At 38.1% G+C, this 12897-nt stretch overlaps 1 protein-coding gene across 3 annotated transcripts in view; it reads left to right on the top strand.

Annotated features, from left to right (window-relative positions):
* TRPM3 (transient receptor potential cation channel subfamily M member 3) overlaps positions 1-12897 on the top strand; it is a 248459-nt gene that overhangs the window by 122092 nt on the left and 113470 nt on the right. For all 3 annotated transcript variants that reach the window (XM_054054264.1, XM_054054265.1, XM_054054266.1), the window contains exons 4-5: positions 5510-5723; positions 7530-7654. In XM_054054264.1, the coding sequence (XP_053910239.1) occupies positions 5510-5723; positions 7530-7654 (339 nt within the window). The remainder of the gene's footprint in view (positions 1-5509; positions 5724-7529; positions 7655-12897) is intronic.

The raw sequence follows: 12897 nt of genomic DNA on the forward strand, positions 1-12897 counted from the left end.
ATACCATGAAAAAGGCAACAAACATGTTTGTTCTTATAGCAAATTAATACTTAAGAACACTTACTGAATTGAAAAGATGGTGTCCTATATGAAGAGAGGGGAAATAACACAGAAAAGCGTCCATCTAGAGCTTATTTAAATCAAGAAGGGTCCTTGCTCTGACTACTTGGATGAGACTTTAAGATGTTAAAAATAATATTAACTTCTAAGGAACCAGTCCAGTTTCAGTGTAGGTGACAGTTTTTCTGTTGAATTCAGTGTGAATTATATCAGGCCTCTTTTTTATTTGAAGATCAAACTTTGAGTAAACAGTCTTTAGCTTGAAGAAGTGTAGTGCAGTGATGGAATTTTATTTAAGGTGTGTGAAATAGCCACCCAGTACCTGCATGAATCAAAGAGAAACAAAGGAGCAACGTTATACTGCAGACCTCAGAATTTTCTCCGAAGAGATTTTCTTTGAAGAAATACAACAACGTTCTGAATCTTTCTTTTTTGTCCACTAAGACTCTCATCTGCAATGATTCACCATGTACTTCAATGATACAGCTGTGCTTGAGTAACAGAGTAGTAATTATACCACTCAAGAACTTTGAGTTTTGCCCTGGGCCATTGGAGTCCAACTTGCAAGCTTCTGGCTGTTTGACAGATGATGGGCACAGTTGTGTTTTAGGAAACCACTTGATAAAAAAGTGAAACTACTCTTCGCGTTAAATGGTACCCTTGCTGACTACTTCAGTGCTAGTTTAGGGGTCAAATGGGTGTGACAGTTTGAACTTGATCATAGAATCTCTTGGTTGGAAAAGACCTTTGAGATCATGAAATCCAACTGTACCTATCCACCACTAAATCATATCCCTAAGCACTTCATCTACCTGTCTTTTAAACACCTCCAGGGATGGTGAATCAACCACCTCCCAGGACAGTCTGTTCCAGTGCTTGATAACCCCTTCAATGCAGAAATGTCCAATCTGAACCTCCCCTGGTGCAATTTGAGGGCATTCTTTCTTGTCCTATCACCTGTCACTTGGGAGAAGACACCAACGCCCACCTCACTGCAGCCTCCTGTCAGGTAGAGAGCAATGAGGTCTTTCCTCAGCCTCCTAGGCTTCTCTCCTTCCCTAGGCTTAACAGTTCCCTCAACCGCTCCTCATAAGACTTGATCTCCAGCCCCTTCACCAGTATTGTTGACTTTATCTGGACACACTCTGACACCTCAATGTCTTTCTTGTAGTGAGGGGCCCAAAAGTGGACACAGTACTTGAGGTGTAACCTCACCAGTGCAAGGTAGAGGAGCTCATTCTCTTCCCTGGTCCTGCTGGCCACACCATTTCTGATACAAGCTAGGATGCTATTGGCCTTCATGGACATCTGGGCACACTGCTGGGTCATGTTCAGTCGGCTGTCAAACAACACCCCCATGTCTTTCTCTGCCAGGCAGCTTCCGAGCCACTCTTCCCCAAGTGTGTAGTGCTGTACGGGGTTGTTGTGTCCCAGGTGCAGGACTCAGAACTTGGCCTTGTTAAACCTCATCTTGCTGGCCTCAGCACATCAATGCAGCCTGTTCAGATCCCTCTGTAGAGCCTTCCTACACTCAAACAGATCAACACTTCCTCCCAGATTAATTTCATCCATGAACTTTTAAGGGTACATTTGATCCCCACACCCATGTCATTGATAAGGATGTTGAACAGGACTAGACAATACCAAGCCCTAGGGAACGGCACTTGTGACTGGCCTCTAACTGGATCTAACTCCATTTACCACCACTCTTTGGGCCCAGCCAGCCAGCCAGTTTTTAACCCAGCAGAGGGTGCACCTGTCCAGGTCAGTGGCAGCCAGCTTCTCGAAAGAAACGGTGAGCAATGGTGTCAAAGGCTTTATGAAAGTCCAGATACGCTACAAACACAGCCTTTTCTCTCAACCATTAAGCAGGTCACCTTGTTATACAAAGAGATCAGATTAGTTTGGCAGTGCCGGCTTTTCACATACGTGTGTTGACTGGGCCTGATCACCTAGCTGTCTTGTGTGTGCTGTATGATAGCACTCAAGATCTCCTTCTCCATGACCCTCTCCAGCACCGAGGTCAGACTTACAGGCCTGTAGTTCCCTGGAACCTCCCTGTGACCTGCCTTGTAAATGGGCATATTTGCCAACCCTGCAGTCATGTGGAACTTACCCAGCCAGCCAGGACTGCTGATAGGTGATGGAGAGGGGTTTGGTGAGCACTTCCACCAGCTCCCTCAATATCCTTGGGTGGATTCCATCCAGTCCCCTAGACTTGTCCATGTCTGATTGGCCAGGCAGGTCTCTAACCATTTCCTCGTGGATCATGGGAGCTTTGGTCTGCTCTCCCTCCCTGTCTTCTGGCTCATGAGTCTGAGTATTCAGGGAGCGTCTTACCTTACTATTAAAGACTGAGGCAAAGGAGACATTAAGTACCTCAGCTGTATCCTTATCCTTTGTCACTATTGTCTTCCCTACATCCAGTAAAGGAGGTAGATTCTCCTTGACCTGCCTTTTGTTGTTTTTTTCTATAATGATGATTTGTCATTTCACAGTTAGGCTGATGTCAGTCAGGTTGGTCCGTATGTTTTGAGGTTCAGTACTGTACTGCTGCTTTCTATCTTGGCCTGTTCTGCTGAAACATAACAACTGAAGTCTTGCATCCTATCCATACACCACTCTCATAAAGAAAGGATTAATCATTTGCCATTAGAACTGATCATTTCTACAGCTGATGAGTACACCAGCCGTGGAATATCCAGGTTTAGCTTAGATTTACATTTAAATTTTAAATCTGCCTCCAGAGACTATAGCAGAAGAATTCAGGAACAGGAGAAATACTTTTTAAGATTCTAAACAAAACAAGAAAAAGCGAAATATTCTGCTATGACACTGAAAGCAATGAATTTTTAATATGGGCAAAAGTGTTTATTCATATGTTTATTCATAATTTAATGCGTACTTTGAAAGGGATGACAAAACAATTCTCTTGTACTTACGAGCTAACATGTTAAGTACTGGCAAAAGAGCAATCCTAAGTACATTAAACTGAAAATAGCCTCTGTAAGAGCAAAAATTAATCAGACAGTTATAAAAGTTGAGGTCTATGCACAGCAGAAGAATCATGATTTTGGTACCACTACACTTCTCAAAAAACTTCTAAAACAGTAAAGTTTTTCTGTGATTATTTAAATTTTAATTTATGTGAAAAATACTTCAGATTTACTTTTGCTTACTTTTCCTCTTTATAAAGTTCAATGAATTCTTATAATAAAAATAGAAGGTGTTTGCCTGCAGTGTAAAGAACAAGCAGCTTTTTGTAATAGAAGATGTTTACATTTCAAATAAATGCAAGAAAATATTCTTTCTACCTTTTTGATTCACTATATAGGTTTATATTTCTTGAAATTAAGAGGTCTTAGTGGATACAGAAATAAAAACAGGGTTTTGCCAATTAATACATAGGCTTATGAAGATAGGGATAGTGAAGTCACATATTCTGGGGTATAAAACACGCTAAAGAATAAAAAAGTCACTGGCTGCACTAGCCAATACATATCTGATGTCATTTGTGCCTTCATCTTAATATCATCTCAGATGATGCAGTTGCCTCTGTTTTCAGCAAATTTATATGGCCATGACTAATAAGAATTTACTTTAATTATCTTCTTAAAAATCCCATTCTGTCTTCACCACAAAACAGAGTAAAGTACCAGTGATTCCAAAACATAACCTCCATAGTTTTACTGTAAAGGGTTTCAGTAACTTGAAAGTTATTGTCTGTATATTAATGCCTGCCACAATAATGAGGCATTGCCCTTTGCAACTTCGGCACACACTAAGGGCAGAGCAAAGGGAATAAGGATCCTTGCAACGCCTGTGGTGTGCTAAAACTTTGACAGCCCTCAAATCCTAATCAAAATTATCTTCGCCATCCAGTCAAAGGGATCAGGTGCCATGTGAGATTTTCTCAACTCCTTCACAGAAAATAAAATGAGTAGCTACTGAGGATGCAGTTCATTCATATAAAAGCCTGAAGGTACATTATGCTCTTGCCAGACATGAATATTGTATGTTCTTTGTCTCTTAGCGGTTATGAATTTGCCTGGCTGCTGCAGAGAGCATTGCTGATTGTGCAACCTCCTCTCTATTGGACCCGTTGCTACAGCTGAGACCCTCAGGCATATCCTGAGATTCATCTTTGCGGAGCACTTGCTGCTGTACCCCCTCCCTATTCCTTGCTGGTATCACAAAACAAGGGCACAAATGGCCAGCCTTCAGATGAAATGTTTAAGGCGAAGAGAGAAGTAGAGTCGGGCTTTACAAATACCAATTAGATATGTTAAAAAGAGACAAAATGATTATGTAATATATGTGGGATATTATACTACCTGGCACATTACAACAAATGTCAGAAGTAGACATTCGTCTGGCAGAAAGCAAAGATGCCTGTGTGCTGCACCTGAGGGCCGTGCTGGCAACCCATCGAGGGAAAGATGACTGAAATGACTGCGCACACTGGTTCAATCAAAAGCTTCACAGATGAGTGGCTATCTAGAACTATTTTGTTCAATTAAGAAGATCCTTCCAGGTCTTACCAGTTATAGAAAGAATTTTATCCTCTTACAGCCCATTTCTGCTAGAATGCAACTAGAATTCAAAAATTATCACCTGCCCTCTCACAGGCTTTGCAAAACCCTTCATACATCAGCAACAGAAAGAGCAAGAGAAAGAGCCAAGAGAGAAGGGTTTGTCAGGAAGAAACAAGTATGTTTGTGACATAATAGTGCTGTAGAAATTTTGAAGATAGTTGTTATATTCAAGCACACACAGATGGGCGGATCTCCTGTGCGGCAAAATGCTGCAGATGTAGCACAGAAAAGCCAAGAAATGAAAGTGTGTTAATACATTTCAAAGCAGTTTTAGGGTCCTCTACGTTGGTAAGCAAATTCACAAAATCATACCAATCAGTCTGCAAATCAGAAGTTAGTATCAAATGAAAACTGAAAAGTACCTGTTTAGTAGTCTTGCTCAGTTTAAACTTATATATGTTTTAACAAATGAGATTATTTCTATTATCCTTTTTATTTTATTAATTTCTATTACCTTTTGAGAGTTTGATTTTGTTAATTTGAAAATAAGATCCAAGTGAATGCACAGTTGTGACTCTTGACTACCTCAATCATCGTGGCAGACCACTTAAATTTTTGCTTCAGTTTTCAAATCCATAAGTTAGAGACATTTATCTTTCAAGCATTGCTAAGCATATTGAAACAATTAATGACTTCATTTCTTAAATAAAGGAAAATTATCCAGCCTGTGAACTGTGAGTGTTCCATTATTCTTAGTTACCTAGTTACCTAACTTTTGAAAAAGTCATCAGGTTTGCAATTAGTAAATGCTTTTGTCATGAAGATTGCCTTTTTTCAGTGATCTGTTCAGCATAGATCATGTACAGTGAGTATGACCAATCTTTTTTTCTCTACAACTGTCCTTGTTTCTGCAGTATGTACGTGTGTCTTTTGACACAAAACCTGACCTTCTTCTGCATCTGATGACCAAAGAGTGGCAGCTTGAGCTCCCCAAACTTCTCATCTCTGTGCACGGGGGCCTTCAGAATTTTGAACTTCAGCCAAAACTCAAGCAAGTCTTTGGAAAAGGCCTCATTAAGGCTGCTATGACAACTGGAGCATGGATATTCACTGGAGGAGTAAACACAGGTAACAACAATATTGACATGAAAGCGCAGTGGCGTCTAGATTTCATCACAGAAGAAAACTAGGACTGATGAGATTAAGAAACCACTCAATGTTTTATTTTACCAATGTTGGCTGTACTGTGTGCAAACAAGAAAATGCCTACTTCATACCAGCCTGGTAGCTACCAGGGAATAGAAGGTTTGCTAAAGCATGAAAAGCACGCTATAGGGAGTTGAAAATAAAACCTTTTGTGAGGCAATTATATTAGTATATTACCAGTGAAGGCTTTATAAGAACAACAGTAAGCTACATGAAGGGACTGCTAATCAGAAACCAATGAAGTGAGACTCTTTTTACATAAAATAGAAAACATTTTCATCTGGAAAAGACCTTTATTTTATCTTGTAACATCAACTGAAGTATGAAAGGAAAGAAGATTCTGTCTTGCGGGTGTGACAGAAAACTTTATTGTGAATAAGTTTCACTTTTTCCTTTCTTGTAGACAGCTTGACATGTTTTTTTTTAATATTTCCCCTGCAGCAAAAGCGAAAACATTGCCATTTCTATTCAAAGTTAAAAACATCTGTAACGTACCATATGGATTTCCTAATGACCCAAGACAGCAGCTGCCCTAGGTCTGCTGGGAGACAGCATGTAGGTTTGAGGAATAGTCTGCAAAACATAGCTCCCCAGATAATAAAGGTTGGGCAGTGGCTTCCCAATTACCCTTCCTGAAGGAGGAAGAAAGGAGAAGACAGTCAGAGGAAAGTCAGAATTCTGCTAGAAAGTTTTTGCAGTCTGGACAGATTTTCTGCTTTGAATTTTTGGGTTGTGTGATCATAGCTTAATTCATAGTCAATTCAGGTACAGGGGATTTTTTAACTTTTCCACAACAGCAAGGAAATCAGGCTACAGGACTTGGAGGATTTGTTAGGTTGTAGGTGGTTTTCCTTACATGGTTTATCTGCAGTGCAGAAAAACTATGTAATTCCAATCCAGTCATCTTGAAATTGTGGAATCTGAATAAAAAGCAAACACAGCAACTGAGTAACAGATAACATCTGCAGCAATTCCACAGGTCTGCTTCAATGCAGCCACATTACAAAAATAGTTATTAATATACACACACATTTGAAAAAAAATATTTTATGAAAAGGAGAAATGACACTCAACCTCTGCACAGAGATGCCACTGAAAAACTGACGAAGTTCTCCTAAAGCATACAAGGAATGTTATCAGAAAGCACTTGGGAGAGAACTGGGAACCGTCATTCTCTCTGTACTGTTTCCTCACTGATCCCCAAGGGTGGTTGTAATACTCTACTGGAAGCTAACTCATTTGTATGGAAAGAATGGTAGAATAGCTCACCACAGAGCAGTGTAAAGATGCTTTTGTATTTCCATCCTTTATTCAGAAAGAAAAGAACATTTATGTGCAAACTCCACTTTTGGAGGTAGAGGCTGGCGGAGGGGTTTTAACTCTAGGTCATCTTTTTATGTTTGGGAAGTATACAAATGCTTGCATGCATCTATGTTTGTGAACACAAATGCAGGTGAACAAGTTACAGTCAGCTGTCAACATCTCCATTCTTATTTCTACAGCTGTGTAGTTTTTTTTCTCGGACTTCATTTAATATTTACTAGATCACATAAAAAGGGCATACAGTATTACTATAATAATAAACAATAGGAATATATTCATAACTTTACTTAATTGTAAGTTTATGCACAGGTGTTTCCTAGAAAAAGAATTCTATACTAAAACCTTGCCATAATAAACAAAAAGGACATAATTATGAATTTCTGGTTTATGCGGTTTCTTTCCCAGGAGTCATTCGGCATGTTGGAGATGCACTGAAAGATCATGCCTCAAAATCTCGAGGGAAGATCTGCACCATCGGTATAGCTCCCTGGGGGATTGTGGAAAATCAAGAGGATCTGATTGGCAAAGATGTAAGCCCTTTATGGACATATATCACTTCCATTTATTTTTCCTTTCTTCTGCATCCCTCACTTAACAATCCCTTATAGAATTAATGTCTGCAGCAAAAAAATCAATACATACACAGGTTTTCCATTATGATTGATAGCAGTTTTGATATGGAAACATTAAAAATTCCTGCACTGTACGATCTTTAAAAATAAATTATAAATAAATTTCATTAAATGCTACTCTTGAAAATGTATTGAATTTTCATATGTAGAACACTATGAACCCTGAGAAGTGCCCAAGAAAACAATGACTGCAAAGCTTGAAGTCTGTTTTATTTTGAAACAGTACTACGACACATTGGTTAAATTCAGAATTGCAGACTGTCCCCCTTATAAAATATTCCATCCTATACATTTTTATTAGTACAATTGTGAAGAGTCTTGGATGTATTGGACAGGAGTTAAGACCTCTAAGTCACCTTCTGAAGGGCAGAGTTGGTATTCCTTGTACCCTTTCACATCATTCTTCTCTTTTGAACCTATACTGTCACACAGGAAAAATAACCCCCCAATTTTAAATAGGTGAATAATTTACTTACACTGGTTACTTACCTGAGGCTTTCCTGAGACTTTGTTTTATTCCTCACCTCTGGTTCATTCCCAAGCAACCTGCTGGAGAATCAATGGCTAAATTTAAGTGGAGAAGAAATATAGTCTTCATTCTACATAATGAACATTTCTCCTGTCTACATTATTCTAACCTATTCTGCTCTGTATGTTCATCCATTAGCAAGCTGGAGAGAGGAAGACGATTCAATTATCACTTAGGTCAGAAAGACTTACAATGGCTATGAAGAAATTGATCCAACTGGAATTCATTTCATTCACTATTAAAGTATAGCCATTAGGGGAAGTTGTATTAGCCTGGGGGTTTGTACTGTAATATCAGTGATGCTTCTATAATAGTGTTACCAATATATACAGACATGCAGAATGGGACTCTGCGGCAGTAATTCTGAGTCGCTAATGGACTCTTCTGACAGGCAGTGTGAAAGGTGGCAAGCAGAAACAGCTAATCACAAAGATGGAATGTGTCTTATTAAAAAAGTGTAATGTACACATCCACTTCAAAACAACAGTCTTTACTGACTATACATGGAGTTCTGAAGCACTACAGTAAGAAACAAGTCAAGAAAGGACATCGAATTAGTCATGCGTTTTGTGACATTGTTGTTTGTCCTTTAGTTATTTCTACCTGTTGGAGAGCTATCTACCTCTGTTCTCAACTAGTCATCATCTGTTAAGAGGCTCTGAAACACTTTTTTACAGAAAGACTTGAAGAAAGAAGTTGGTTTCTCAGCTTTTCCAGTCAGCCGGAATAGCCTCCTTTGATTTCTAATTTCTTTAATAGATATTTTCCTCCAAATATCCTTCCAATTTCACAGGAAACCAAAAAGTTGTATGCTAACTCTTTCCATAAAAAAGAAAAAAAAATTCTGGCAAATCTGACAGGTTAATGCTTAGTGTGATCATCAGACAGAAAGTGATGGAAATTTAAGAAACAGTAAAGAAAATAAGTTTGCATAAAGTCCTCCATAAATGCAGTCACGATTATACCAGTAGGATTAAAACTACAGAGTAATCACCAAAGACAAAAATAGTTCCAAAATTTATCTATGATAGACAAAATAGAAACTTCTCTTCCAAACCTCCTGGACCCTAATATTTTCATAAAATGTGTGATCAATGGCATGATGCAATGCTGAAGGAGTGGTTTTATCCATCTCTAATGCACATGTAATGATCTTGCTTTATGCTTACCGATACTGAATTTTATAGTTGGACTCAATGACCTTAAAGTTTTTTTCCAACCTAAACAGTTCTGTGTTTCTGTGTTTTCTTCCATTTTATTGCTTTGTCAGGCTGCTTTATGAAGACTTTATTTAACTCTTCATAGTCCACTGAAATATGTGTAAGCTTTTCTCACTCTTATTAACCCCAAATCCTTTCACAACGCTGTGGAACAGAATACAGCCCAGCTTGAGACAGGCCACCTATGTCACTAAATCTCCTTAGTAACTCTCAGTCTTTGCAAAAATTAAGTTTTCCTTCTTACTGTTTTTCCTCCTTTCCCCTCAGCTTTCCATGGTTAGTAATCTCACAGAGGACTTTTCCTCTTATCCAATGTGTGCATTAGAAGCAGTTTATGAAGAAAGTTTTTGAAAGCTTTTTGAAAATCAAAGTATATTGACTGGCTCATTAGAGGTGGATACTGTGAAATGAACCAAGAAGGGGAAGTTTAAATGCTACCATAAGCATCTAAAATGAATCATCATTAAGCAAGAAATAAACGCCATGGAGGATTATGTAGGGCTAAAAAAAGTCAACCAATAATAAGAGGCCTGTTGAACTCTAGCATCAATGTGGCTTTATGCCTGTATACCCTATGTCTAGTTCAATTATGATCAGAACTGAAGATCTGTCAAAACATACCCTTCTAACATCAGATAGATACAGAAAACTGTCTTAGTCATGGGATTTGGGCAAGAGGAGGGAGAGGGGGAGTTACTGCCATTGCATATGCCTCAGTGGATGTTGCCTCCCTGTGCTTTGTGAAAAGTCAGGCGTGCTCAGCAGCGTTGTGCTGGTGCTCCAGCTTTGTGTGGCCTGCATGGATCCTGAAGTCATAGCTGAGGAGTTTTGTTACATTTACCAATCCATCTATACCAGTCATCTCTTGGGAATACCAAGGGCTTTCCTCAGATCCATAAAGACAAGTGGACAGGTTAAGCAAAATATTAGTGTTGTTTGCTATTTGTTACATTTTGATGTTTAAAGAGCCTTAAAGAGACTTGTCTTACTCCAATGCTATAAAAGCAATATAACAGAAATTAGCACCCCTTTTAAACACACTTTGATTCTAATTTAAAAAGAAAGAACATGAGGGAAAGGTAGTTAGTTGACTTATTTTCAATTTTCTGATTAAAGAACTGGGAAAGTAAGGTGAATTGCTCAGTCTTGTAGAAAACTTGAATTATAAGCAAGTTTCTGTGTGCATACAGAGCCATTCTTCCTTTTAAAGGAAATGCACTTTGTGAGTCTTTGTGACATGCACACCTTTCCTTTAGAGTCTGTTTAGCCCTCATTTGGGTTTAATTCCTTGTCACCTCAGTAGGAACAGTGCTTGGATTACAAAGAGAATGCTGATCTTAGTACTTTACTTTTCCTCAATGAAATAATTCAATTAAGTTTCATTTTTAGTACAAAGAAGGTAGTACTGGAGACTTAAATCAAAACATGCGTTTACTGTGCGACTCAGTGAAAAGGACATTTCCAGCGTACTGTGACATGTCATTGATGCGTCAAGATGCTGTACTATGTAATATTCTAACTTCAATACAGTGTGTTTTTGTAGTAATGTTTTGAGGAAAAAAAGCTAAAACTGAGCTTCTGTGCTGCTGTACTGCGAAATCCATGAGACCACTCTTCTATGTCTGCTATAAAAATCCTTCTATACATGGATCCAGCAGGTTGTCATAAGGAGAAATAGCCTAAATTCTCTCCAAATTTCTTGGGATTTATTTGTGTTAGAGTACTGTTATAGCATTGGTTTATAGTGTATTTCTTTCCCTATATCAGAAACTAGAGTATGCGAAAACTGAAGATCAGCAGAAATTTTGGAAAAAGTAAAATACTTATTTTTAGCGAAGACTTTAACCGGTGCAAAGGAAGCAATAGCGATCATCTTTTATCATTTAGTGCAGGAGAATGCACAACCCAAAATGTAAGTCTGCTTTGTAGACTTGAGCATAAACAGGTAAATATGCTATATAAGAGCAAAAGGCGTTATCAGAAAGAAAACTACTTTCTTACAGCAAATTTAGATCTACATATTAAAGATATCTTTATTATAAAACATATCTATCATCTGTAAACATATACCATATTTTTACACATCATTTCTATTATGTACTTTGCATATATTATATATGTATACATATTGGTCCCTTTCAAGCAGTCTGTGTTCCAGAATAAATTATATTTTTACTTCCTAGAACTCAAATGTTGGAGGCACAATCATTGCCAGTTATAGATGTTCTTTATGGACTTCACTAATAACAGATGCCTGTTCTGAATACTTAGAAAAAATAAATTTAATAATACTCGAGCAATTGGTGTACTGCTACTTGATAACTACTCTCCTATACAAGTGAAATTGTAAAAATAAGGAGCAAATATTTTCCCTTTTATATAAATGCTAAATTCATATTGGACTAAACGTACGTTGAATCCAAACACCCTTAGATGTTTCTTTTTTAAAAAATTCAAGCCTAGCGTTTTCAGTCTGTTTCTAGATAATGCTTCTTATTTATTAAAGATTGCAGTTTCAGAGTAACAGACTTTTATATTAGTGTAGTTGCTGAATTTTATGACTATAAGTGGAAGTATGAATTCACTGCAGAGCTCTGCAGCCTTGCGCTATTTGCTCAATTATGTCTTCAGCTTTTTTCAGTATTGATTTGGGTGGTGGAACAGAGAGGAAGCTTACAAGCTGGAATTCAGAAGGCAGGGTCATAATGGAGAACTTAGAAATAAGCCTGTCATCGAGCAGGTGCTATTTCTCAAAATCCCAGGACAATAAAAGACTAGACAACGTCTTCCGGAAAGGTAGGCATCTTCCAATGTTGTAGTGTGTCACAAGGCAGTTTTTAGTAGTTAACAACACAATTACATCATAATTTAATGCTGTGTCAGAAAGATGAGTATTATGCTGGAATTCAGTAACGGGACTAATATACAGCCTTGGGAATCATTCATTTCTATGGCAATGAGGCCAATGCCTATTTCTGAGACAAGTCAAGGAAATAAACAGGAGGTGCAGAAGACATAATTAATATGGAAAGCTTAACGTTTAAAGTAACTGGAATTGTTTAGTATATATTACAGTTGAACTAACTGAGAAAGGCTTATTTTTGTCAACACACCAAGTCCTGCCCACTCCTATCAGTAAATCCTTCGTTGTAAAAGACTGTACTCTGCCATTACCAAATCCCTTTCATTTCAGAATGCCACTTACCTTCCTGACATTACTAAAGGTTATCCAAACTAGAAAAAGTGTGCATTCGAAAATTAGCATTGCCTTAGAATTAGTGTCTCTGTACCACTCATGTAGATAAAAAAAAGTCACTGTCAAGTTTGATAGGTAGGTAGCCAGAAACCGCTTGAAACCACAGTCTTTTAAACACATTCCAGTATGTCTTGTC

This window comes from Cuculus canorus, chromosome Z, assembly GCF_017976375.1.
Source record: "Cuculus canorus isolate bCucCan1 chromosome Z, bCucCan1.pri, whole genome shotgun sequence".
Taxonomy (NCBI): domain Eukaryota; kingdom Metazoa; phylum Chordata; class Aves; order Cuculiformes; family Cuculidae; genus Cuculus; species Cuculus canorus.